Genomic DNA, 24,848 nt, shown 5'->3' on the forward strand with positions numbered 1-24,848 from the left:
ACTCTGACTCCGCAGTATTTCCCATGGGACGTGCTGGTCAAGCATGTCCTGGGAATTGAAGAAGAGGAAGCTGCAAGCGCTGTGGTCGCACATTCACATAAGGAGTACGAAGGAATCCCCCCCGGGATAGATCATAAGTGCCCTTCTCTCGCTAACAGCGTGCGTATTATGAACAGGATCCCAATTCTTCACTGCTCGTCATGAATCGCCCTCGCAACCGAAAGGGTGGCGGCCCTTCACCCTGCGCCCGATCTACCTCACCTTCCTCGCCTGTTTGATGTTTTTGATGTTGCTGATATTGGAGGGTTTGCGGCGCTATACAACGTGGTACGGAGGACTGGTCTTTTTGGATGCGACCGAGGAAGTGTCCAGTCTCCAGTCTTTTGCCTACAACTATATCCCCATTATCGTCGCCCTCATCCTTGTTACTCTATGGTCTCTCGTCGACTTCGATGTTTTGCGCCTCGAGCCGTATTTCCAGCTGGCCCGACCGGAGGGCGTTCCGGCCTCTGTGCTCTTTATCAACTACAACTTCGGTCAAACCTTCGTAACGCCGTTTCTCTCGGCCAAACGGGGTCACTGGGTGGCCCTATTGGTGTCGATTGTAACCGTCCTCATTCGGATGTTCCTCCCTGCCCTGCAGAGTACACTCCTGGAACTGCGCGAGGTTACCGTGATCTCCAATGAGCAGATGAAGACCTGGTCGGATCTGGTGGACTTGGGCACTCAGGCCAATTGGATCGCCGCTCAGGCCCGGAGCAGTTTCGATTCTGTGAATTCGGCCGTTGCGTCGACTGCCGCCAATAGTCTGCAGAAGTCACGGTCCCCCGACTTTGCCGTACCGCCCGTGCAGATTCCGACAAATGACCGACGGGAAAGCACCGTGTGGAAAGTCAACCAAACCATCTATTGGTCGCAACTATCTTGTCACGACCTCGCGACAAATGATGCGCTGCCAGTGACGATCAATCAAACCGATGTGGAACACCCGATTCTGTCGTGGAACGTGACTGGGTTGCCCCTGGTCAACGGGACGGCCCAGGATTGCTCCTTGGACTTTCAATACGATAGCATCTTCTACCCGGACACTGACTTTCTTCAAGTGCGATACTGGGAGCCTGTGTGGACGACAGATACCTTTGACTCGGGCGAGGTGCGAAAAGCATTCCGCCCCCGTGGTTGCAACCCTTTTGATCTGTACGGCATTCTGTTATCCGTCAACGCAACGACGGCTCCGGCCGACGCGATCAGCTCCCTGGGCTCCCAATATACTTCGTCGGCAACCATGTTTGCTTGCGATATCGAGTACCACAAAGCCATGGCGGAGATCTGCATGCATGCGAATAGCTCCATCACGTCGGTGCGTGTCATTGCTAACACCACCGCCAATCTGACCAGCCAGGAATTCAATATCGATGAGTTCCAGGGCCTCCTCTCTCATCGCGCACCGTACACTAGTGATATACTCTTCATGCAGTATAACGACACAATGGGCGACCTCACCGTGACTGAGCTTCCGGTCATCAGCCAGGACATAGATGACTTGGAGCCTATGCCTGTTCTAGATACCGCGGCAGTCATGGAGCAAGGGGAATTCGAAGAGAAAACCAAACGAGTTGTCATTCAAGCCTTTGTGTTGACCATGGGGCGTTTATTTAATCCGGATATACCTCCAACGACCGTCTCTGCCGTCCGCTTCGCACACCAAGTCACCATTGCCGTCGTTTCGTTCGCAGCAACCTTGTCGGAGGTCATTCTCTTCTTGAGCACCGTCGTGGCTCTTGCTCTATTGTACTTCTACCAGCGTCGCCCAAATATCCTTCAAAGCGACCCCGGCTCCATTGGGGCGATGTGTAGTATGGTTACGGACTTGTTCTCCCCGTCAAATATTCTCGGTAATGCCCAGTCCGACTCCCATCAGCTTTCGACTCGACAACTGCGGATGCTTCTTCGAAATTTCCGACTTTACTGGCGGGAAGGACCGATGGGAAGACGCGTGGAACTAGTCTCGGCGGACGGCGAGAGCCATGGTAAGTACTAGGTTGGCCCCAGATCGTTTCCTCCATTCCACTGACCAGACTAGACTCCTCAGCCCGCCTGAGCGACCGGATTCGCACGCGTGTTGACCCCAGGCCGCACTTTCTGGTGATTCCGATTTTCATCCTGGAGTTTCTTCTGCTCGTTGCGGTCATCGCTATCATGGCGTTGGTCATCGCCTCGCTCGCCCATGAGGGTAGTTTCCAGCATCTTACCCAGTCGGATTCTAGTTTCTTCCAGGTCGTGCTATCCTTCCTCCCTTCTGTGGTTGCGTCTGCTGTCGGAGCGCTCTGTAACTCCATCCAGCGGAATATCAGTATCCTGGAGCCGTGGGTCCATCTGCAACGCGGGCAGGCGAAGGCGAGGGCCTCCTTGTCGATGAACTACGCCTCTCAGACCCCATGGCTGGTTCTTTTGAAAACCATCCGGGACCGTCATCTCTTGTTGGGCTTGGTGTCCTTGGCCTGCGTGGTCAACACGGTCCTCACGGTGGTTGCGGGTGGACTTTTTACGCAAAAGCTCACCACGTCTGGGTTCTCCACCAAAGCCATCCAGGCGAACTACAGCAATTCGATATTTAAGCAAACCGACTTTGCCGCGGATTTCACCGAGTACGATCTGATTCAAACCAGTATCACCAGCGGGGTGCCCATGATCCCGTGGACTAGTCCGGATTATTCATTCGTGCCGCTGAAAAACACCCAGCCGAACGTGACCGCCTCATATGAGGCGACAACCCTTGGCATTGGAGCTGACTTCGAATGCCAGGAATTATCGATTTCCGAGCACCTGAAGAGGAATGACACGACGGGGGCATTGTATTGGCAGTACCAACCGTTTCAGAATGAGAGCCGACAGTGCACCGTCGACATGTTCCAGCAAAGGAACGACAAGATCCCCCTCTCCATTCACTTCCTTTCTCCTGCGGCCCTCGACGACATGGACCAATGTCAAACATTCACGGTTCTGGTGCTTGGGCGATGGAATTACACAGGGACCTCGGCCATGACCGAGAAAAACACGATTGCTTTGCACTGTGAACCGCAAGTCCAGATGCAGAACTTTTCCATTCTCTTCGACCAAAAGGGTCAGATTCAGGATTATAACCCTGTGCCAAACACTGCGATTACCTCCGGCCCCATGTATGAGAATGCCACGGTTAGTTTGGGTCAATTCAACAAAGTCTTCGCCTCCATTCCCCAAAGCTTTGTCGATGAGGAGCAACAAGGGCCCACCGTGTCTTCATATGACTGGGCAGGCTTTCTGGTTGCTCGCTTGTATAAGCAGAGAGAGAATGGGGTGTCCGCGCTGGATCCCGTAGACCTGATTACCATGTCGGAGACGGTCTACCAATGGGTGTACAGCACCTACTTTTCTCTGTGGGGACCGACCTACCTCGAGCCGCTGGAGCAGCCATACACGGCCACCAATGCGACCGTTTACTACAGCACTTGGGCTATGGTCCCGTCGGTCCCCTCATTGACCATCGCGCTGTCTATCATCGCGCTGGACACGCTGGTCGTGCTGGTTGTGTTTGGGACACGACGGGGTCGGTTCAAAGGGCCACGGATTCCACGATCCATTGGATCCGTAATTCCTTGGATTGCAAACAGTCGGATGCTGAGCGACTTCCGAGGGACTTATTCGTGGACCAGCCTCCAGCGCCGGGATTACTTGGATCGATTAAACAAACGCTATGCATTCCGTATGTTTCCAGGGTCCGATGCCCAGTGGCGGTTTGCTGTGGACGAAGAGCCGCTGGTGAAGGAGGACAAGCCCACTGTCGTTACTGATCCGGGCGCGGTGGATCCCGCTAAACAGCCTGATGCGATTGAGCTCCGGCCTATTGGCATTGATGATACTGGGGCCCAACGAAATCATGAGTAATGTGATATGACCTGCTTGTATTATAGCCTGGCGTCTTGTGAGTTTTGGTTAGACCGGATTTTGATCTTGTTTGATGTATCTGTGTATGTAATGCATGTGTTGATCTTTGTACATATCGCTTGGATAATATATGCACCACATCATGTTGACAGAAAGAAGCGAGCGACAAAGGATATTCCCTGTATATCGTAATGTTGACCCGTCTATTCAGTAACATCCATCCAAGCGCATCATCCACGGTCCTCATACTCGGACCTCCCCGATCCACCACCCTATTCATGCCCACATTGTAGTGGCCCGCTCGAGTTATTGGACGCCTCTTTTCCCTCCAGGGTAAAAGTGAAGCTACCAAGAGCAGGCCAGGCCCTAGGGATGCTTTGAGAGTAGGTCAAGGCTTGGGTCTCTGTATGGTTGAGGAGATCAAGACCCTTGTCTCCAGTACGGTCAAGATGAAACTTTCACGAACCATACTATCAGCCACACCCTCGCGCAGTACTAGCCCTACCAATATAATAGATAACTTCCGTTATTTATTCTACTCAGCCTATGGAACCTATCTGGTGACAACTCCTCTCGAGGTGTACAGCAAACACGGGGATATGCAATGATTTAAAGCGCCTTGCGAACCAGGGCACTGCGAATGTACACCAAATCCCGCGTGCAGGTGTGCCTGACTCGTAAAAGGTGAACAACATGGCTTCACTGTCGAATCAGTCTACAGAGTTTTGACCCACCTTCGGAGCGAACCTGCAGCCTCGCCTGCAAGAAGGCAAACTCTCCGGCTTCATTCGGATACGCCGCAGTGTTGGTGCATTGAGCCAGTTCTATGCCACAGGAATTGGTGCTTACTCTTTGGGATTCTGAGTACTATCGTGAGTGAACTCCCCGGACGTCCCGGTTCTCTCCTCCTTATTCGCATCATTCCGTGTAGATCCAGAACGGATTAAACAGAGTGGCTGAAAGGATGCCACGGCGCAATTTCGAATGATACAGGTACACATCTACCACACCGAGTCGTCGGCATCTTATCCGACTCCATGTGAAGCCCAGCGCGCCTTATGTAGTAGTAGTCGCCAGCTGAAATGGGCAAACATGGGAATCCCACCTTGAACCCGAGTCGGGGCGGCTACAGGGTAGGAACTGGTAACCCGCAGTTAGGCTAGGTGAGAAAGTCCGAACATAGGGGTTCTTAATAGGGAGCCTATAGGCTAGGTAGGTTTAGATAGGTGCTTTAAGGAGGGCGAGCGGCGAGTCAACCACCCTGTATTGCCCGAGGCTGTGCGAGTTCAGCGCCTGACATCCATGGTAGTCTCAGAGCTCGCTCGGAATGCAAGTACTGGGACTGTATTATACCATGGCAGTATGTGCTATACTACCATGTTCATAGAGACGTATATTCAGGAAACCGAAGTGATCTGCAGCTCGGTGTTTCGAATCCTGGGGTTTGATTGGGATAGGCCCACTTAATAATGTTCTAGGGACAGTGTCCAATAGCTTTATTTACTGAATCTTCTTTTTTTTGGGCAACATATGGAGTAGTACACTCCTATTCATCTGGACATTCCTCTACCATAGCCTCTCCTGATCTCGGAACATCTCTCTGCATGCCGGCTGCCGGATTGGCGCAAATCCCACCCTAATGAACAGTCTGGTATCCCCGCAGCTACACTTCGTCACCCTTGCATGGTATCTACAGAGGCAAATTGAGGGGCTGACTTATAACCCAGGTCAGGTAGGATACCTAGGTGGAGTCTGACCGAATCAACATCAATCGGGCCCTCTTTCCCACGAGATCGGAGCAGTGTGGAGATGGGGTTGTATTCAAAATAAGCAATTACAATCCTGTCTGGGATCTATCCCGTCTGGACACTGCTCACTTGTATTTCGGGATAATAGTCTCGTATAGCTAACGACACTTGACTTGCGCTTTGCCCCGCAGTATCCTCATAGCTCTATGAACTAGTTCTCGGGGTTTCTTTACCCTTCCCAGGAATGTAGCCTCCTCCATGACTACCAAGCTGGATGCGAAAGCTCCTAGGCTGTCCAGAAACGGCAGACTGCTTAGACGGCTCATCCGAATTGCCGGTGTTTTCATCTGTACGGCACTGATATCGAGGCTGATATTTGGCGCTCGTTGGGACGTATCCCCCGCCGTGCGGCTGAGGATCCTTCATGCAGTCTTTTAGATAGGGCATTGTGTGAGAATAGGCGGAAGATGGGCCTACCTGGTGTGATGCCATTATAGTGAACCAGATGGGGTTGTGTGGGTGTAGGTTGTAATAATCGAGGCGGGAGGAGGTAATTGAGAATAGGCAGAGCAAGAAAAGGAGCAGGGAGGCAAGAACTTATAAGCACCAGGAGGCAGAGGATGGTGTTTGCCTTGTTGAAAGTGGAAACCTTGGGAAGATCAGCCTCACACTACCGCTGATGCAGCAATGCCAGCCTTGCGTCTTTCTTTCCCGAGACCAGGGAATAGAACATATCTAGTCGAATTCCCCCATTTCAGCTTATTTCAACAGGGAGCTTAAACGGTTTGCTCCTCCCTAGAACAGCGTGCACTTCTTCATACTCTTAGCCTTCCACACAACATGCTGGCGCGAAGCTATGGAAAGCGAATCCACCATAACTACATTGTCGCTCTTGTTTTTTATATGATAGCTGAGATTGTTTTGCTGGGATCCGTCATTGGTTCATGTCTGATGAGACGATCGAGGCATGATCCAGAAGCAATACCGTTTAAATCGCTCTTTATCTCCCTTCTAAGTCAATTAATGTATCGGCCTAAGTGGTGAATCTTGTATAACGGTCAGGAATGTCCTTGGCTAATGATCCATTCCAGACCGATACTATGTGCTCTTATTTGGTTATTCGGCATACTCCGACATGTACTGGCAGAAAACAATAGGGCCATGGTGGTCATTGCTCAGATCTGTGAATATCTGCAGATGATCCTTATCATGAATATATTATACCGGCTTATATATGCCTACAAGGCGCAGCATCGCAACGAGACCACAAAGTCGATCCTTCCATCGAAAGTGCACAGCAGCACTTTGGTGATCTTGATTACTATTTCTACCTCGCATTTTATTCCCTGGGTACTGGCAGTGCTTAATGACGACAGTGACCATTGGCATTCGGCTTACAGGCTCCAACTGGCGGGCGATGGCCTCGTTTTGATCGCTTCTCTAGATATCATGTTCAAGACATTCACAATCATCCGGAAACCAAACAACGCCAACCTTTCTTCTAAGGTGCGCTGCTCCCCATGGCTTGCTAACTGCATCGTTGAAGTGCTGACGGACAAATAGAACGGAGCTACCTCTCTCGCTGTTGGAGGTTTCTTCTTTTTTGCCCTCAATCTATCTCTTCTCGTTAGCAATAGCAGTAGTGATATGGATACTTACATGCGGGGAACGTTGTGGCCGCCTGAAAAACCATTATATCATCATATAGTGAAGGCTATCTGCATAAGTGGGCAATACATAGGTATCATCCATTGTTGTATGCAGTGGCATAAATTAGGAGTCTACGGCCTACGCAGGCCAATCTCTGCGGACGATGAGCAGGCGCACATGCTTACGACCTCTAATGAGGAAATGCTCTAGGCAGAAGCTGTCTAGCCGTTCTGGTCTGTTTTCTTTTGAATCTGATGTAGCAATAGTGCGAGAGTGTGGCAGTTCAGTTTATAATATTGAAGTCATTGAGGAGAATGATATCATGGGATTTGTATTTTGAAAACCAAATCCTTTTCCTTTTCCTTTGATCCAGGAGTTTACTGCCTTCCTGTATATTGGTAGTTCGATTAGGAGAGCTTTCTGGGCGAATATGGATATTACCGACTTTTTCGCCACCTCCCCATATTAAATGCATCGTACAATCCGGATGGCAAGCCCTTATTGGAAACACGCCAGACGAAAAGAACGAGGAGGGTCAGCGGGATGGACACTACCCAGAAGATCCAGAAGCTTTGTGATATGCGGATCGTCACAGGGTCGAAATTGAAGAATTGATTTCCGAATATGGTCTAGATGGTTAGCAATAAGTTTCCATAGCTAGCAAACAGATAGAGCTCACCGATACAGTTGACACTGGTAAAAAGACAAGTGTCACGAATGCAATGGTGGCCATGGAACTGCTGTCTGTCTGCATGATTTGATTGCCGTCTTGCGTGACGAGGTGGAAGGACTACCATACGTAGTACTTATTAGTGTCTCCATGAGTTTGGCCAATGATTTATCGAAGAGTATACAACATACTAATGCAATGACGTTGCCCATCCGCTTTTCAAGACTCTTCAGCCGCAGACTGATAGACTGGAACTGAGTCTCCGCGTGCGTCAGCATTCCCTGTGCCATTTCAGTGGCATGGCGGTCCCCGTCAGGGACGTCCTCCAGGATTTGTTGATGATTCGAGGACAGCTTTTTTAAAGTGAGCATTGTAGCTTCAGAGCTCTCTTGGAGAAATAGGATATGCTTGGAAACATTATGCAGCCCAGTGAAAGACTCCCTATCCTTCATCGTGGTCAGGGTGTTCTGGAAAGGTCAGCAATTGCCCAGGTGCACACGGCTAGAGTTCGGAATACCAGTTCAATATGGCGAAAGACATCCATAACATCCCAAACGGTATTGTCCATTTGCAAAGATAGCTCCTCTAAGATGATGGCAAAGAGACTGTACGGGTCACGGACGACGTTGGTATTTATTGACGATGGTGGAATATCTTGAAGCCGTCCTTTAAGAGAGATAGACGCCCCGAAACAGAGAAGCGTTACTTCTGGATCACGATTCGAACCCACTGCCCACCGGAGAAAATACCCTGACCGTATCCACGTCGAGTCGCCGTGCTGCATCTGTGGAGCTCCCGGCCTGGGATCGGATATCCGCGCCTTGCCATGAGCATCATGAGTCACCGTGATGTTCTTACACAAATAGTGGAACCAGGAGCCTTAAGATAAGTACAAGTTACTGATCAGTATAAACATGGCAGATGATACCTTACATACAATTATAGCCATTTATGGAGTTTAAAGCCCCAAACGAGTGCGTGACCGACCGCAATCGACCCGCAAGGAATGCAGACGGCGTAGCATAGTGATCAAAGAGCCAGAGAAGTCCTTCAGCAGTGGCACTGCTTGGCAAGTCTAGGGGCGAGAAGCTTATAGTATATCAGTCGCAAGCGATCCCATGGAGTGGATGGACAAACATGATTCGTAGTACAGGTACAGGCAACTGCTCTAGTTCAGGTACGGTGACCTTTCGCGAGATTAATTGGTAACGACCTGATCGTCCTGTTAGCTACCATATGCTGATTGCAAATTTGGGGCGATCCCTGTTACCATCAGACGCCTGGACCGAATCTAGGACGTCCACTGTGAACGCATGGGGGCTTGAAAGGGTGGGTTTGCTGAAAGCGGCGCGCTTGAAAGCGTCCAAAAGCGATCGATCTTGAAAGATAGAGGACATATTGACTGCTTGATGTTGATTCCCCCCACCCCGGCCACGAGACGGCAACGAGCTGGTTCTCAGCCTTGCGTCCTGGTTGACTAAGCCGCCTCCATAACTACTCCAGCTGAACCGCGAGGATACGGCTGTTGATCATAACATTCTCCCTCTCAAAAGCTTTGACATAGCTTTTTGAAAGGCTCCTACCCCGTGTCCTCTAATCGTGATCAGCAATCCTTCCTAGAGAAATGCAGCCTGATATTGAACTTGGGCATATCCATGGCCACACCCCAGGTGGAAACAGCACAGTCTCCTTGGTAAGGTTTACTCCGGGCATTCTAATGACTATAGGGGAGGGAACTGATATCGAGCACCTAGACCGGAAGCATTGCTACCGATTCCGAAAAACTGAACTGGTTCGCAAAGGTCATTTTACTCGCTGCCCATTGCGGGTATCATACTGATCCTGATAAAACAGAGCCCTAGGTACTATGAAATATACCTGAAACCCAGTTCTTATTCGGAGACATACTGTGCAGCCTATCTACCAGGAAGAAAATACAAATCCACTGGGAAATACCGGCACAAAGACACCTTAGGGCGCGTGTGGATAGGTCCTGAAGATGACCGATACTTGAGAGCTACGGATGGGCGACTAGTAGAACTAGTAGTTCAAGTGTCCAAGGATATATGGCATGGCCCCACCAACTCGACCTGGGCTCGGAAGAAAATCGAGGAGTCTACCCCGACGATACTTCGAGTTGTGTACTCGCTTTTGGGACGACAGCTTCAGAATAACCAGGACGCGTGGTCAAGGTTTACCATGTGCCTGGAGTGGCTTCCGTCCTGCTTGACCATCGCTGGTCTGGTAAGACGGCTCATAGCTCCATGTGCATGGCGTGGCTGACATCATGTAGCTATTTATCCCAGCAGATCTTGGCGGAGAGTTGAGAAACAATGGTCATTACGAACAGTTCAAGTATCACTACTGGGGCTATTCAAAGACCCCGGCCAATCTTCACGAGGTCGAACCATCGAGCACTAACACTCTGCCAGGCACTCGTCAATACGCAAATGGGATTTCAAAGCGGCCTCTGCGTCCGAGGCGGCTGTGCTTGCTTCAAGACGAGGGAGGTATTGCCATTGTCAATGTCGAAAAATGGGAGGCAGTGCATGGTAGCATGGAGTACCTGTTCATATGCTATACCACTGAGCAGTACAGCCATAAGTCGAACGAAGACATGGATGAACTTCATCGCATTGCTGAAGCTGCGGCCCGGATGGCAGGGGTTGCGGCTTACTGGATTGCGTGCAGCTGCATGCCTGACGATGGCGACCAATTTGAAGACGTCTACCGGATCAGCGACGTCGTCCGGGGTGCCCAAGCCTTGGTGGTGATCATTGGCCCCTCTCCAGGTCTCAGCCGAGACGAAAGTGGAATGCTTCGTCATTTGGGGAGTCGAATGTGGACCTTCCCTGAGGTCCTCCTGAGCCCATCGAGTCAACCGATCTCCATATACACGCATGATTGTCACCCAAATTCCTTCCGCGTTCTGTCGAAGCGGAACTTCGCAATTGAAGCCTGGGGAGACGCCGCTGTCTCAAGACAACTTATTGATCATTATGAAGGTTCGATTATACTGAGTCCTCTTGAGCTGGTCTCCATCGCCTTGCAATGCTTTCCGAATCGTGACACCACGACGTTCTACAAAGGGGACCTTTCGTACGCCCTGATGGGCTTGTTACGACGTCGTCCAAATGTTAACCCGAATGACTCGGCCTTTGAAGCCTTCTGTCGATTGTCTTTGGCCAACGACAGCGATCGGCTGCTCGAGAGGCTGATATGCATGCTACCTCGAAACATCGACCAGCCTTGGTATGAGATCAACGACTTCTGGGACAGTCATCTTTGGGACATTGAACCTCTTTGCCAAGTTGTCGGCATCGGTGGCGAAGACACTGTGATTATGAGTGGTGCTTTTGGTGCTCCGATTCGCTGGACATCCTTTAAGCCGGTCAACATGTTGATGCGTAACACGACAAAACGTTCGGTAGCCAGAGTTGTTCTTCGCAGTACTCCTGCTTGGATCGTTACAGGCGTGATTATGCTAGCAATCAGCCAGTCCAGAAAAGGAAACTACCTTCCAGTCACACTGATCGGGTGGATATTGACAGTTCTGTACATTTTGGTCATCTTGGCGTCTCCGTACCTCATATCCTCTCTTTATGTTGGTAAGACGTGGGCGGCACAGCCATGGCTGTTCGGGTTTGAGGGCTACATGGAGATTGGTGAGATCGAGAAGCTCGTCTTCGGCATCAATCTTGGCCGCTTGAAGTGGAGTCCCTATTCCAGCGAGCTCTCGCTGCATGTATCCCAGAACGGTGAGTGCGTGGGGCAAGATCCCACCTGCAGAGAATCTACCGCACAGTTTGTGTCCGCTGCCCAGAACTCGCGGTATGGAGAGCTCAAGCTCTTCACCTTGATTGATACCAATACTTTGACCGTCACCCTATTCCGGGCTCGCCGCCCGCCGGTGGCAATGCTGCTTTGCGGCAGCGAGGGTGGCATGCAGCGAGCGCTGCTTTGTTCTTACGATTGGAAGTCCCAGACCCTCTATCGCGAGACTGTCCTGCGGGTGGACACGCTCGTCTTGGACAAGATCTCACGGGTGGATCGATTCCGGCTTGGTTTGAAAAGGCCTATGGCGGAGACGGTAAGGATCGCTTGCTAAATGTGAAACGAGGTTACATATGCAAGGCATGAGTAATATACATGTTCGAAACGAAGCAATTTTCGGTCATAAAAGGGGCATCAGGGTGAAATGTAAGAAAAGAAGAGAAGAGAAGAGAAGATGAAAAGTGGCACAGGATATTGAATGTGATTCCGTAGTCCAGCTAACAAATGCTCTATCCTATGCTGTCTTGCAGCAATTCGTCAAAAAGGCTCATCAATCACTACGCCCGCTACTCCATGGCCCATGCTTTCGCTCATGCGGTCCACTTCTTGTACTTCCTCACCTCCCTCTTGAAGATATTGGTCGATCCCGCAAGCTTCTTCGGCTCCGGTGTAAGAACCTGGCCCTTGTTCGGGGGTCCGTTGAAATCGCCGCTCCTGCAGGCATCGTCGATGGAATTGCACTTGGTCATCCAGATGTCGCAAGCGGAGACACCCGTGGGAAGAGCGGTGTTGTAGCACACATCACTTTGATCCCAGCACTTCTTGGAAGACTAGTAACAAGTTAGCAGTGACCCATGAAACACTAATGCAAAAGAGGAACATACAGCCCAGCAGCCGTTCTCATCGCTATAGTCGGGAACCTCAAACCCACACCAGTTATCACGCTGCAGGATACAACCGGCAGGCTTGAGACCCTTGTTCTGAGCAGCAACAGCCCTCTTCTCGGCCGGACAGACCGAGCGCTGCTCAACACCTTTGCTCTCATAGACAAGCGGCCCGGGGATAGGATAGGGCAGCTGCAGGGGCTTCTCATAGATATTGTACTTCACGCCAGGGCTATCCAGCGAGTAATAGCCCTCGCCGATGCTAACCGTCTCGGGCTTCGCACTGCCACCACCCTGCACAAAGATCTGGGCACAGTTGACATAGAACTGGGGATCCAGCGGGTCCGAAAAGGCCGCATTTTGCAGCGCCAACAACTCCGTCCGGACCAGGTAGTAACCTTGTTCGATATCCGAGGGCACCCGCACAGACAGGAGCCCGTTGTTGTCGATCAGCTTCTCCGTGCACCACTTCTCGGTGCTCTCATCGTAGCCCGTGTGCCAGATCTTGAACCATCCGTCGCCCGCGGCGTTGTTATCCGCTGTCGCGTCGTCGACCTTCTTCATATACACGGCGCAGGGCCCCTTGTGGCTGATGTCGATGGAACCCGGCTGGGCGCCGTCGGCCCACGCGCGGAATTCGAAGGTCAGGAGGGAGTTGGCTTTCGCGGGGCACACGCGGGACACGCCTTTTTCGCCATCTTTGCCTATTATTCCGGGCTGTATTAGCTGATGTGGTTCGGCCTTTATCGGGGTGGGGGGTGGTGGGTAATGAAGTTCCTACCGCAGGCAATATCCTTGCTGGACAAGGGCTCGATGGGGTATGTGGCGGTGTTGGCATCGCGGTTCATACGGACACAGGTGCCATCGCCCTGGTTCACTTCGTCCACGTAGAGCGTGGTGAAGGTTGTGTGGCTGAGCGCCAAGGGAGCGAGGAGGAGGAACAGGGCGGATCGAAACATCTTTTTTATCTAGGCCGACGGAATGGAATGTAAGGCAAGGATCAATCACAGATTGACAGTTGAATGACGTTTGAACGTAAGGAATGAATGAGTGAGAGAACCTGCCTCAAGCAGGTTGGCTAGAAAAGAATGACTACAAAGAAAGGAATGACTTGTAGAATGGAAAGCAAGACGGTGGGACCGAAAGAGGCGACGGTGAGGGTATATAAAGAAATCCAACCTTCAAGACCCTGCACAAACTTCAAACACCACCAATACGCTGGCGGACCCCCATCGACTAACCGAAAAGCCCAATTGAACCCTTAATAGAATTAAAGCAGGCCATCCATGAGTCCAGTCGATCAATTAGATTGCTCGGCGCTTACCGAGAGATTAGCAGCGGAGATCGAAGCAGCCAACCCTTCAACGCCGACGGGTCCGATCGAAGTCCAGATTCGCTGAAATGCCGTCGGGTCATCCGCCCCCGAGGGTCTTTCTTGGCGGTTTCAGAGCTGTGGTGGCGTTCGCGTGTTCTTTGTCGCTGTTGGATTTGGGGGAAATTGACGGTGGAGCATGTTCGCTGACAGACCGGCGGCCACAGGCACCGGTGAGGGTTAATGACTGCAGGGCCATCCAGTGGTTGTCGGTCCTGCGAAATGACCCCGTTTCACACTGAGTCCAGTCCAACTGGATCGGTCGAACATGCATCAAGCAGGTTTTGGAGGGAATTGCAACCTGCAAACATGCTCTTCTCATCGGTCGAACATAGTCAAAGGACAGTCTATTGTTTGCCTTGGTACTTGTGCAACGTCACCAAAGATAGCACTGACAATAATGGCATTATTCCATGCGCAACACAGGCAGTGTGACCGTGAGGGTCGTGTAGTGGATCGCAGCTAGGGCCAAGTTACATTCGGATAGAGTCTTGGCTTCCACTCTCGCCCTCTGGACCAGCTCCCTCTGATTGGCGCACCAGGCTCCAGTTCAGGTACAGATCCAGTCGGGTTTCGAAAGGGAATCCTTCGGGATTTACAGCCCCGTTGGAAATCGTTCTATTTTCTTGGCTTCTGTGAAGACACACTCGTTGCACTCGAATACATGCAGGCACAAAGAGATCTTTCTCCGGCATTAGGGTAAGGGCCACAAAGAACAGGGCAGAACAAACTTCACCATGTTCTATCTTTACCACTGCTTTGTTTACCACTGGGATAAGCACAGAATCATAGCAGATGGCCTCGGAGATTTAATGAAACTTTTCTGTATAAGCAACTCGAAAACATGATTGAACTTCCGGACAGAATATGAGCGGCCAGATTCCGCATGGTGCTGGCAGTCCACGCTCATGTCGCTTACACTTGGCAGTCAGAGAACATATGAATAAGAGTCTTTTTCAGCCACAAAGGATAGGTAATTTGGGTCGCGACCACTAGCCGCGAAGACCCCCTCGATGACTGCAAGGAAGGATCAGAATGGTGGATGTATAACGGTCGGAGATAATTCGATGTATCCTGCTTTGGGGTAAGAAAGAGTCAGCTGACTCGACCTTCCAGCCAGAACTCCATGCTCGCAGGATTATTTCTGCGAGAATCCGCAGTTTTCTCGATCCAATTCAGTAGACTATGCTGGTGCTTGAGAACGGCGCTTAGCATATGGTTCCCAAGGATATTGCATGCCTCAAAACGACAGGTTTCAAATCCATCGGGCACATCCAGTCAGGCTATTCATAAGGCACATAGGCGCTTCCGCAATAGTTTCAGGTAGTTGGCATGACATCATTGGATCTTGGCTCTCCACGTCGTGTCCAGCTTTCTGGTAAACATGTACTGTCGCTTGCGACGAGAATAATTGTCGTTTAGCTCATCTTCTGGCATTCGGCATGTTTACATTGGATTATTCGCTGATTGGAAGTCTGGTTGGGATACTAAAAGTCATTAACATGTTTCACTCGATCTAATAGCACAATGTAGTCGCCTGGCATTGTATAGGAACATATCAAACAGAATATTGTCAAAAAGCGAAACGTTTGGACAACGTAGTTATGGAGGCTATGAAGCTTCTATATATTGTCAATCTCACTCGACCAAAGCACCAGATGGCGCTAAGGTCCTGCCTTGAACACTCTATCCTTAATGTATATAAGCTACCAAAGCCAAGCAACAGGGCTAAAATCGCTTTCATTTTGTTAAAAAACCCCACTAGCGAAACCTCTAACTTAAACAAATATAAAAAATGTAACGAGTACTACGGCATCTTAATACGTATTGTTGCGGTTGCCAACTTGGAAGCTAGGTAAACGTATTATTTATTCCTGTAGTTGCTTATTCTTTCGTCGTACGACCAAACATAAGTCTTGTTGCTATAATTCTACGATAGGGTGACTTAGGGAATTGAAGAATGGCGAATAAGGCGATATATGGAGGATCATCTCAGCGGATAACCACGCACAAGCCCTGGCCACGGAGCACCTATGCCTGAATCATATCGACACCTTAGCATCAAAATGCAGCTCCGATCAATCATACTAACCGTTCTTTTCTCTGTTCTCTTGACCAGGATGGTGGCAAAACTCCTCTACTATAGAACCGAAAACATCGAGCTGAATTGGTTGTTGAGAGTTCAATGCTCCGATCCAGCCGGCCTTGTCGTATTTGGATGTGACGATTTCCAGAGCAGAATGATATGAAAGTAAAGCTATTCACGAAGTACCAAGCCCATACGATTCAAAATGTCATTAGCTGGTTTCATTAGAAAAGCAGCACTGCTTCAAGGAATGACGGTGCCAACCCATGGTGCAAGGAGTAGCTTGAAGAGGGTCCTTGCTCGTGTTGTTCAATAAATTGGAGTAATGCCACTGTAAAAAGCCAGACGACACTGTTGGATAGATAGGCATTTAACAGCTGAAGCAGACTACGCTGCAAATGACGAGATTGACTGCATCACGCAACACTGGATGGTCCCTGAGCGCTATTTAAACCTCGGTAATTGTCTAACGACCATATAATTTTAATATGAAGGATCACTCTTTACTACTTTCAAACCCCGGCCCATTTAAGCTTTTCTTGTTTCATCAATATCGCAGTGGAGCAGACTCGAAGACTCCACCTATGACGTCTTTCTGTATGATTATCGACGCATCGCTATATCAGCGATCTGTTAGAACGGCATCTCAGCATGAATTGAAACGCGAAAGGACTGGACTTGTCACATAGAACATGCCTGGAACAGCCCAGGTGTGAAATTTCAGGACTGTCGTTAAGAGATGTCTCAACTTAAGTGATTAACGCTCATATTGTTAGAGATTGACAAGGGAATCTGACGAGTTGGGGTCTTCGAGCATCTCTTACGACGTAGCACACATATGCAACTCAAGGTCACGATGTTGTGCGATTGGAAAGGGTGCAGCTATTCTTATTTCGGAGAGGGTGAACGGTTTTCCTCGGATACATACTGTATAACACCCGCACTATACTGCCGAAGACACTGCCCGCAAACTTCCTGAATATAAATCACCGTAGATGTGACGGCTGGACCGCACAGATTGTGCTGAAAGTGGAGCGACTTATGAAACGCTGTAGATCTACCGATTGTGTATATTGTCGATCTGAGATTTCAGAATTCTCTAGCCTTAACTTAAATAAGATTAATCCAACTGCCGTATCCGACCCAGCTCAGCAAAGTCATGTTCCCGTAGTTTTCCCTATTGGCAGGAGCTCTCATCCTCGGCTCATTGTTGCTTGGTTGTAGGCTGTTTGTCATGTCGACTCGGCATTTATGGGCGATCCGAATTGCTGAAAACTTAGCATTGCCCTGAAACATGTATACTCCGGAGTATGACCGAAATAGGCTAGTTGATGAATGTCATGTAGATCGGAGGTGAAGGTATCGACCATGTGCGGTTGAAGTTCGTCATCATGGGTATAATGGTGATGTATTATGATTAAGGGGCTGAGTCAGTCGGTGTGTAGACAGAGAAATTGCTGATTCAATATATGTTTTAAGATACGAACATCAATTAGACTAAATGCAGTACCGTAGTAGTTCTCCTAAGTATAATTTATCACGGAAATCGAGAGTAGTTCGGTTGATGGGTGCAAGATAGGATCTGTACGGGTTGCGTCCTACCAAAAAGCCCGTTCGACCGAGTTCCCAACACAACTCGAATCTCATGTCGATCGAGAGACAGAACCCAACAAATGGACCCGACGATTGTGGTAAGGCACTGCGATGGATCAACACTACCGGCAATATCTCGGAAGATTGATTAACGGCGCGGAGAAATCACCCGTTTGGGGAGTCGAAGCCAGGGCTGATTTTTGAGTGATCGCGACCCAAACCCTAACTAAGCCTTAACTCCACAGCATCCCTGAACCAGTTAATCTACAGCAAACAGCTTGACAGCCGTTCCAGCAATCAGCTGTAAGAACGCTGAGCTATATTTGTCTCGAGTCAGTCGCAGAGTTATTGGCCCAGTGATACCTCACATGGCGACTAATATCCTTTTGGGTCCGCGGCTGAGCCGGAGCCTAGGGCTTGTTGCACTCTGAGACAAGCTGGCAAGGCCCCTACACATTTAGCGTGAGATTGATCGGCCGATAACCACGCACCGTTCATCCTTCCAGGAACTGTTCCCTGATTCACGCACCGCTAGCATTTCTTCTTGGTATGGTCCGAGTTAGATCGGCACTCAGGATTCGGTAGACAAATCCCGAGTAGTCTTTCACATACACAGACAAGCTACGAATTCGGCGAGTAATGCCACGGGTATTGATAAACTAAGTATACACAAAGCTATGGCGCTCCGGCCAGAAGCACGCAGATTGAGAAATACCTAGATGTCATCGGGGAATTGACCGTGGAGTGCGCAGTGCACCTCAAACGTTCCTGGGGTACCAAGTCACAAACAGTTTAACCCTAACAGCGACCGATGCCAAAAACCATCAAAAGGATGAAACCAGACCCACTGTCTTAACCATAGATCAACCCGAATACGGAGGAGCACTATACTCATGTAGTCAAGGCATCAAAACCTTATCCCTGTTGTGATGCTGGGATAGTATGGGAAAAGGGGTATAAAAACCCTCATCCTCGTCCGCATCTTCAGAGATTGTCTCGTCCATCCCAGCGGATCCAATCCATTCTTTCTCTACCGTTCATTCCATCAACCGTCATTCGTTATCAGAGCTGTGCTCTTGTCATTCTTTGAACCCCTCAATCCCCCCCTCGGAATTACACAAACATGAAAGCCATCGCCGCGCTCGCTCTCGTTGGTGGTGCCATCGCTGCCCCGACCAAGACGGTCGAAAGCCGTCAGTTCCCAGGATTGGGCTCACTCCCCGGCCTCGGTGGCTCTGGCTCTTCCACGGACAGCGGCTTGGGTAGCCTCGCTTCTCTGATTCCTGGTCTCGGCAGCTCCGGTGGCAGCCTGCCCGGTCTGGGTTCCTCCACCGGCAGCGGACTAGGAAGTCTCTCCTCCCTCATCCCTGGCCTCGGCGGTTCGTCTTCTGGCAGCAGCCTCCCCGGCCTCGGTGGCTCTTCCACTGGCAGTGGTCTCGGCAGCCTTTCCTCCCTTATCCCGGGACTTGGCGGCTCTTCTTCCTCCGGCAGCGGGATTCCCGGTCTCGGATCTAGCACTGGTAACATTCCCGACCTGAGCAGCTTGCTGGGCGGTTCCTCTTCTGGCGGCTTGCCCGGGTTGACTAAACGTGCGTCGATTACAGAGAACGGAGTGACTCAGAACTCGGGCTGCCAGGAGCTGACCTTCATCTTCGCCCGTGGAACAACCGAAATGGGCAACATGGGGTCGGTCGTGGGACCCCCGGTCGCCAACCAGCTGGCCTCTCTGACCGGCAACAAGGTGACTGTGCAGGGTGTTGACTACCCTGCCGATGCAGCTGTATGTGGCCCGCTCTCCCCATCGTTCAAAAAAAATTAAAAGGCTAACGGCAAACAGGGCAACGCCATGATGGGCGCATCGGGCGGACCGAAGATGGCCGAGCTGATCCAGCAGGCCAAGAAGCAGTGCCCGAACACCAAGGTCGTCCTGGGTGGATACTCCCAGGGTGCCATGGTGGTGCACAACGCCGCCAGCAAGGTCGGCGCCGATGCCATCTCTGGAGCGGTCTTGTTCGGCGACCCGTTCAAGACGCAGGGTGTCGGCCAGCTCGCCGCCTCGAAGGTCAAGGAGTACTGTGCCTCTGGGGACCCCGTGTGCCAGAACGGTATGAACGTCATGGCTCATCTGTCCTATGGATCCAATGCCCAGGAAGCTGCGCAGTTCTTGATCCAGGCTGCTGGCCTCTCGGGGTCGAACTAAGGGGTTTTTTTTGTCATTCATTATAAACTTTCGTTCGTTTGTGAGGGACGAATGGATCGGAGCGCTGGACGCTGGGTTACGATGGGTGGCAATTACATTCTTGGATATCTAATACCGTTGTGAATAAAGACATCAATGAAGATTCTTATATGTATATTCTAGGACCTCGTGAGGACACGGTCTTGACTATATATATACATACTATACTGTACAAGAAGAAAGGCTTAGTACACCTTGAAGCCGCCGGGCATCAGAGTCTGGAAGACCTGGTTGGGGTCGTATTTCTTGGCAATGGTCTGCAGCTTGGCCACGTTCTCCTCGCCGTATCCGGGGAAGATCGACTGGAATCCGGCAGCGTCGCCCATGTAGTTGAACGCGTCGTAGAGACCGGCCTTCTGGGTGGCGTTGTTGATGGCATAGGTGGTTTCCTCGACCCACTGGGCGACGATGTCGTCGTAGCTGGAGCCGATCCATTCGACGACCTCGGCATAGCAGAGGTAGATCTTGGAGGAGTCCAGTCCGAGAGCGTTGCCGCCCTTGTCCTCCGAGGCCTTCATCCAGTCGCGCCGATCGGCTGCCAGTCCAGCTGGATGGTGGAGATGTTGGCAGCGGGGATCTGAGCGTACAGCTTGGGCAGGTGCTCGAAGAACGTGGTGTTGATGATGGTGATGCCCTGGAGCAGCTCGGCGTAGGTGGTACCGACAACAGTGCCAGCGACAAACACATCGCTATAATAGCGTTAGTCACGGAACTATGTTTTTGCTCAACTAGAGGTATGAAAACGTACTTGATGTGAGGGACGACCATGGCTCCAGTCTCGGCAGCAAACTCCGACAGAGTCTTGAAGTCCAGGGTGCTGCTGATGGCAGGGATATCGGTGAAGGGCTTGAAGATCTCCGGATAGCTGGTGTCCTCGCTGTCGTAGAAGAGGATGACCGAAGCCAGGAGCTCGTCGCCCGGAACCAGCGCCGGCACGATGTGAGTCTTGGGGTCCGAAATGTTGGAGGCATAGGTAGCCGCAGCCTGAGGTTCGTTAGAAAGACATCTAACGTTTTGCCAATGTCGCAACGGATCATACCTCCAGGAATTGGTCTACATATTCCGCGGACACGGTGTGGGTACCGGCCCAGACCTTGGGCGACTTGATCGTCTCCAAATCAAACCGAGTGACCAGACCGAAGTTGCTGCTGCCACCCTTCAGGGCCCAGAACAGATCGGAATAGTGCGTCTTGTTGGCTTCCACCACGGAACCGTCGGCCAGGACGATCTCGTAGTTGACAACGGTGTTGCAGGACCAGCCAACCTGGTTGCCGTAGAAGTTGACACCTCCGGCCAAAAGCAATCCGGGGACACCGACGGGGCCCAGACGGCCACCCGCCGCGGCGAGGCCATAATCGGCGAGATAGGCATAGACGTCCTCCCATCTACACTCAGACACTCAAGTCTTAGATGATGTTTCTTTCATAGTGAAAAGGGCACGCCTACCTATGAGAGGGACCGACCGAGACGATCGACTGATCCTCGGACAACTCCAGGGTAGTCAGGTTGGACATAACAACGAGCACCCCGTCGTCAATATTGTTGGATCCCTATCGTCGGTTAGCACTACATATTCATTCGGAAATGTCGACCGCGTACGTACCCGAATGCCCATATGACCACCGCCGCGCACCGCGAACTGGGCGTTGGCATCGACCAATGCCTTCACTCCCTCGGCCAATTGAGCGCTCGACTGCGGGCGGAAAACACACCCGGGGCTCATGATTTCCGTGTTGGACCAGAAATTCTGCGCTTCATACTCGTACACGGGGCTGTTCGGGTTGAAGACGGCACTGTTGACGGAGCCCTTGAGGGCGCTGCAACCGGCGGACACCGAAGAGGCCTCAACCAAGAGCGAGCCCGCCAGGGGCAAGATAGTAGAACCGACGCGCATGGTGACAGGAAGAGAGCTCTGCTCAGTTGACAGAACTGCGGTTCTAGTTGGGGAAGCGAAGGATTAAAAAGGCCGGTGAATCGAGCCAGAAGGTGGATACATGATTCAGGAGCCGTCTGGCTGGAGAAACGACCGTTACTGGAGACTCTCTTCGGGCCGAGTCATGACGCACTTGGCAATTCAGGGAGGCACATTCTTCACGGTGGAGAACATGGCCATGTGCGTGTTCCTGAGATTGCAAAAGGGCATCGTCAGGAGTGCCGTTCGGCATAACCCATAAAGGACGCACCGATGCGGAGATTATGAGTGGGATTGGCCAATGGGTACGGGGGTTCTCATCGGCGTAAGGGCCTACTGCAGTTAGTTAGGGACGTTAGTCGAGATTAGCAGATATCTAGCAGCGTTCTAGCAGCTCTAGCACCAACTAGAGTTCGCTGGGATCCACTCCATTCCGCAGGTTCCGAGGTTTGAAATCCAGTAGTCGATTTTCGCTAATCTACTAGTAATTCTGAAGTTTGAATCATGCAAATGCGAAGGCCTTTTCCGCCGATTAATAATGCCTCAAGTGTCGCTGCGTCGTCATTCGTCGTTCCAACACTGAAGTTATACAACATGCCACCCAACAACGCCTGAAAGTGACGCTATAGAAATTGCAGAGTAGGTATTAAATATCATGAAAACATAAGAAAGATTAAAGAAAGTAGAAGATTACCTCCGGGCGCTCGAGTTCTCCACGTCGAACTCAACCGTCCGGACAATGCCGATGCCGTCGGTGCTCTTCGTAGGCATTTCTGGGTACTGTAAGATATGTTCTTCGCTCCCGTTGTCAGCCGCAGGTAGAATTGTGGTCGTCGTGTGGGTCGAATATTGGTTACTGCGAGTATTCGAAAAGTCGGGCGCGTTTGCTCGAGGCACGGAGCCCAGTGGATGGCCGTACTTGCGAGACGTTGAACCAGACTTGTAGCCATTCCCATACGAGAGACCCAGAAGGCGAGGAAAGTAGCGACGAACGAATGGGCGCACTGCTGTAATGCAGCCACCGGTGATTCCCAGATTTAACTCGATCGTACACCACATCAGGGCGTCCGTTGTGCTCCCTACAGGGCGAAACGTGTTAACGAGAGATCATCCGTGGCATGCCCGTACTGGCGGCACTTACAGGTAAGATCAGGGCTTTTGAGAAGGGTATATAATGTCGATAATCGGATACAACTGACGACGCCAACACTACCACACCGTGAGTTACCGCAATGTCAGTAGTATGGGGAATATCACTCACAAGCATCCCATCGCCAAGATACAGCTAACCGCAATCTTTTGGCGTATTGGCATCTGCAATCGGCGTAACCAGGGGCTGTCAGAGGACTCTCTGTTAGCATTTCCTCCAGAAAGAAAGCTAGGCGACTGATAGGGGGCAAGACTCACATGGGCACAATAACCGTCGCGAAATCCGTAAATATGCCGAGCCCAGCATTGGCGAAATAGAACACCGGCCGGTTCATGCAGGTACCAGCTTTGGCTGGATACCACGCTTTATCAATGGGACTACAGCTGAGAACATTGGCCAGGATGCTGGCCACACTGTATCCTGCTGCAATGAACACGATCGCCCAAACAGCGAGGTGGAAATTGCGACTGGGAAAGATACGCATATAGAAGACAAGAACAGAAACTTTCGTAAATCCAGTGCCGGCGCAGTAAAGGATGGCGGCAATCACGTTTAGCTTAAGAGGGCGTCAGTGTGGCTGGTGTGCATGCCGACGGTAATCGATCGTACCTTCATAAACCATGGTGATAGATATTCGGCGGGAACGTCCCACATGTGTCTCCCCAGGCCCCAGTTTAACACTATTTGCGACGGTTAACCACCGTATTCTGACCCCGTCGAGATTGATGGTGAGGTAGCCTTACTCTCCAAAGTGACTCCGGTCATGGCGGCGGATAGAAGCTGCAAAGGGCGAAAGTCGCATTAGTCGATTTGGCACGATGCGTGGTAGACCGAACATTAGGACTAACGCACCAGAGCTATGATCATAAGGTCTGGTCTCTTGGTTAGCAGACGAGCGTCGTCAGTGCGAAAGAGAGACTCACAGTCATCCCAGCGAAAGCTGCGCACGATAAACAACCGTGTCCATGTCCTGATCAGCAGCGCAATAGCTGCGATTGGGAGAAAGACGCAATTGACGACGAGGAATTTGGTACCAATGTACGGGGGATCAACAAAGTTGGATACCTTCCCTGGCGGCGGCGACATCGCCGGGATAATTGTGCTGTTCACCATGTTGTCCGGCCAGTCTCTATGGGAGAGACTTGCAACGATTATCCTTCATATGGACGAGACTGACGCACTCTATACAGTATGGTGGGAAACGAAAGGGTGGCTACGGATAAGCTCTGACTGAATTCATGGGTAAAATTAAGGAAGCAAAGATATTAATTACATTATTGCAGAAGGGCGCTTGTGGTACCTTTATTCATCCTTGGCCGCTACTAGGTTAGGCTATTGGCTTCTGCAGACTAAAGATAACTTTTAATATAGCATACGCTTAGACTGCAGTCCGAGGCCATGTGTCTGGGTCTTGGAAAACTCTGATTAGTATTCATGACGTCTAAGACTGGCGTCCGGGGAAGCTTGCAGGTGGATTGCCATCAATGGACGATAAATCTATTCGCTAGGAGCATACTTTTTCGAGTGATCGTCTCCTCCCCGACACCTTCTAGGTCTGCATGCCATGGTACACCAGTGTTTAAATCGTCGTACCTGTCTGCAAGGGTCAATTTGACCCTCGCCATAGGGGTGTGCGGAATTCAGTGCTCGACATTTAGCACTGGACGTTCGTGATTTTGTCGCCCACAAGGTGGATCCCAAGGTGCTTGGATTCTTGGAACGGGGGCTGAGGCGTAGGTGAAAAGCGCGGTAAGTGGAGGGTCAAGCAAACAATAGGACTGGTCGTATACCCATTATCCGGGTCAATACTTTTGCTGTACTCCGTCCACCGCGCAGGTGGCGTCGT

The 24,848-nt window shown here is 50.9% G+C and overlaps 7 protein-coding genes across 7 annotated transcripts; 3 read left to right on the top strand and 4 right to left on the bottom strand.

Moving 5' to 3' along the window:
- Positions 1-43: 43 nt before the first annotated feature.
- Positions 44-3,924, top strand: ABOM_000094 (DUF3433 domain-containing protein; the record flags this gene model as incomplete). The annotated part of the gene is made up of 3 exons (XM_022527224.1): positions 44-104; positions 177-2,030; positions 2,084-3,924. 3 exons carry the CDS (start codon positions 44-46, stop codon positions 3,922-3,924), a joined length of 3,756 nt encoding a protein of 1,251 aa, XP_022394679.1.
- A 3,835-nt stretch (positions 3,925-7,759) lies between these two features.
- On the bottom strand, positions 7,760-9,389 carry ABOM_000095 (uncharacterized protein; the record flags this gene model as incomplete). Its single annotated transcript, XM_022527225.1, has 7 exons — positions 7,760-7,951; positions 8,002-8,112; positions 8,184-8,459; positions 8,510-8,871; positions 8,930-9,081; positions 9,130-9,205; positions 9,263-9,389. The coding sequence occupies 7 exons, from the start codon at positions 9,387-9,389 to the stop codon at positions 7,760-7,762; spliced, it is 1,296 nt and encodes a 431-aa protein (XP_022394680.1).
- A 227-nt stretch (positions 9,390-9,616) lies between these two features.
- ABOM_000096 (uncharacterized protein) lies at positions 9,617-12,100 on the top strand (the record flags this gene model as incomplete). The annotated part of the gene is made up of 4 exons (XM_022527226.1): positions 9,617-9,685; positions 9,747-9,794; positions 9,847-10,236; positions 10,286-12,100. The coding sequence occupies 4 exons, from the start codon at positions 9,617-9,619 to the stop codon at positions 12,098-12,100; spliced, it is 2,322 nt and encodes a 773-aa protein (XP_022394681.1).
- A 256-nt stretch (positions 12,101-12,356) lies between these two features.
- Positions 12,357-13,609, bottom strand: ABOM_000097 (lytic polysaccharide monooxygenase auxiliary activity family 9 protein; the record flags this gene model as incomplete). The annotated part of the gene is made up of 3 exons (XM_022527227.1): positions 12,357-12,596; positions 12,651-13,354; positions 13,432-13,609. 3 exons carry the CDS (start codon positions 13,607-13,609, stop codon positions 12,357-12,359), a joined length of 1,122 nt encoding a protein of 373 aa, XP_022394682.1.
- A 5,215-nt stretch (positions 13,610-18,824) lies between these two features.
- Positions 18,825-19,901, top strand: ABOM_000098 (carbohydrate esterase family 5 protein; the record flags this gene model as incomplete). The annotated part of the gene is made up of 2 exons (XM_022527228.1): positions 18,825-19,481; positions 19,539-19,901. 2 exons carry the CDS (start codon positions 18,825-18,827, stop codon positions 19,899-19,901), a joined length of 1,020 nt encoding a protein of 339 aa, XP_022394687.1.
- A 224-nt stretch (positions 19,902-20,125) lies between these two features.
- ABOM_000099 (FAD-binding oxidoreductase) lies at positions 20,126-21,834 on the bottom strand (the record flags this gene model as incomplete). Its single annotated transcript, XM_022527229.1, has 5 exons — positions 20,126-20,629; positions 20,685-20,924; positions 20,980-21,325; positions 21,387-21,490; positions 21,544-21,834. The coding sequence occupies 5 exons, from the start codon at positions 21,832-21,834 to the stop codon at positions 20,126-20,128; spliced, it is 1,485 nt and encodes a 494-aa protein (XP_022394688.1).
- Positions 21,835-22,542: 708 nt separating this feature from the next.
- Positions 22,543-24,115, bottom strand: ABOM_000100 (uncharacterized protein; the record flags this gene model as incomplete). The annotated part of the gene is made up of 7 exons (XM_022527230.1): positions 22,543-22,931; positions 22,994-23,061; positions 23,114-23,188; positions 23,260-23,558; positions 23,612-23,682; positions 23,746-23,782; positions 23,855-24,115. 7 exons carry the CDS (start codon positions 24,113-24,115, stop codon positions 22,543-22,545), a joined length of 1,200 nt encoding a protein of 399 aa, XP_022395087.1.
- Positions 24,116-24,848: the final 733 nt, after the last annotated feature.

Source organism: Aspergillus bombycis (assembly GCF_001792695.1).
Source record: "Aspergillus bombycis strain NRRL26010 chromosome Unknown contig00001, whole genome shotgun sequence".
Taxonomy (NCBI): domain Eukaryota; kingdom Fungi; phylum Ascomycota; class Eurotiomycetes; order Eurotiales; family Aspergillaceae; genus Aspergillus; species Aspergillus bombycis.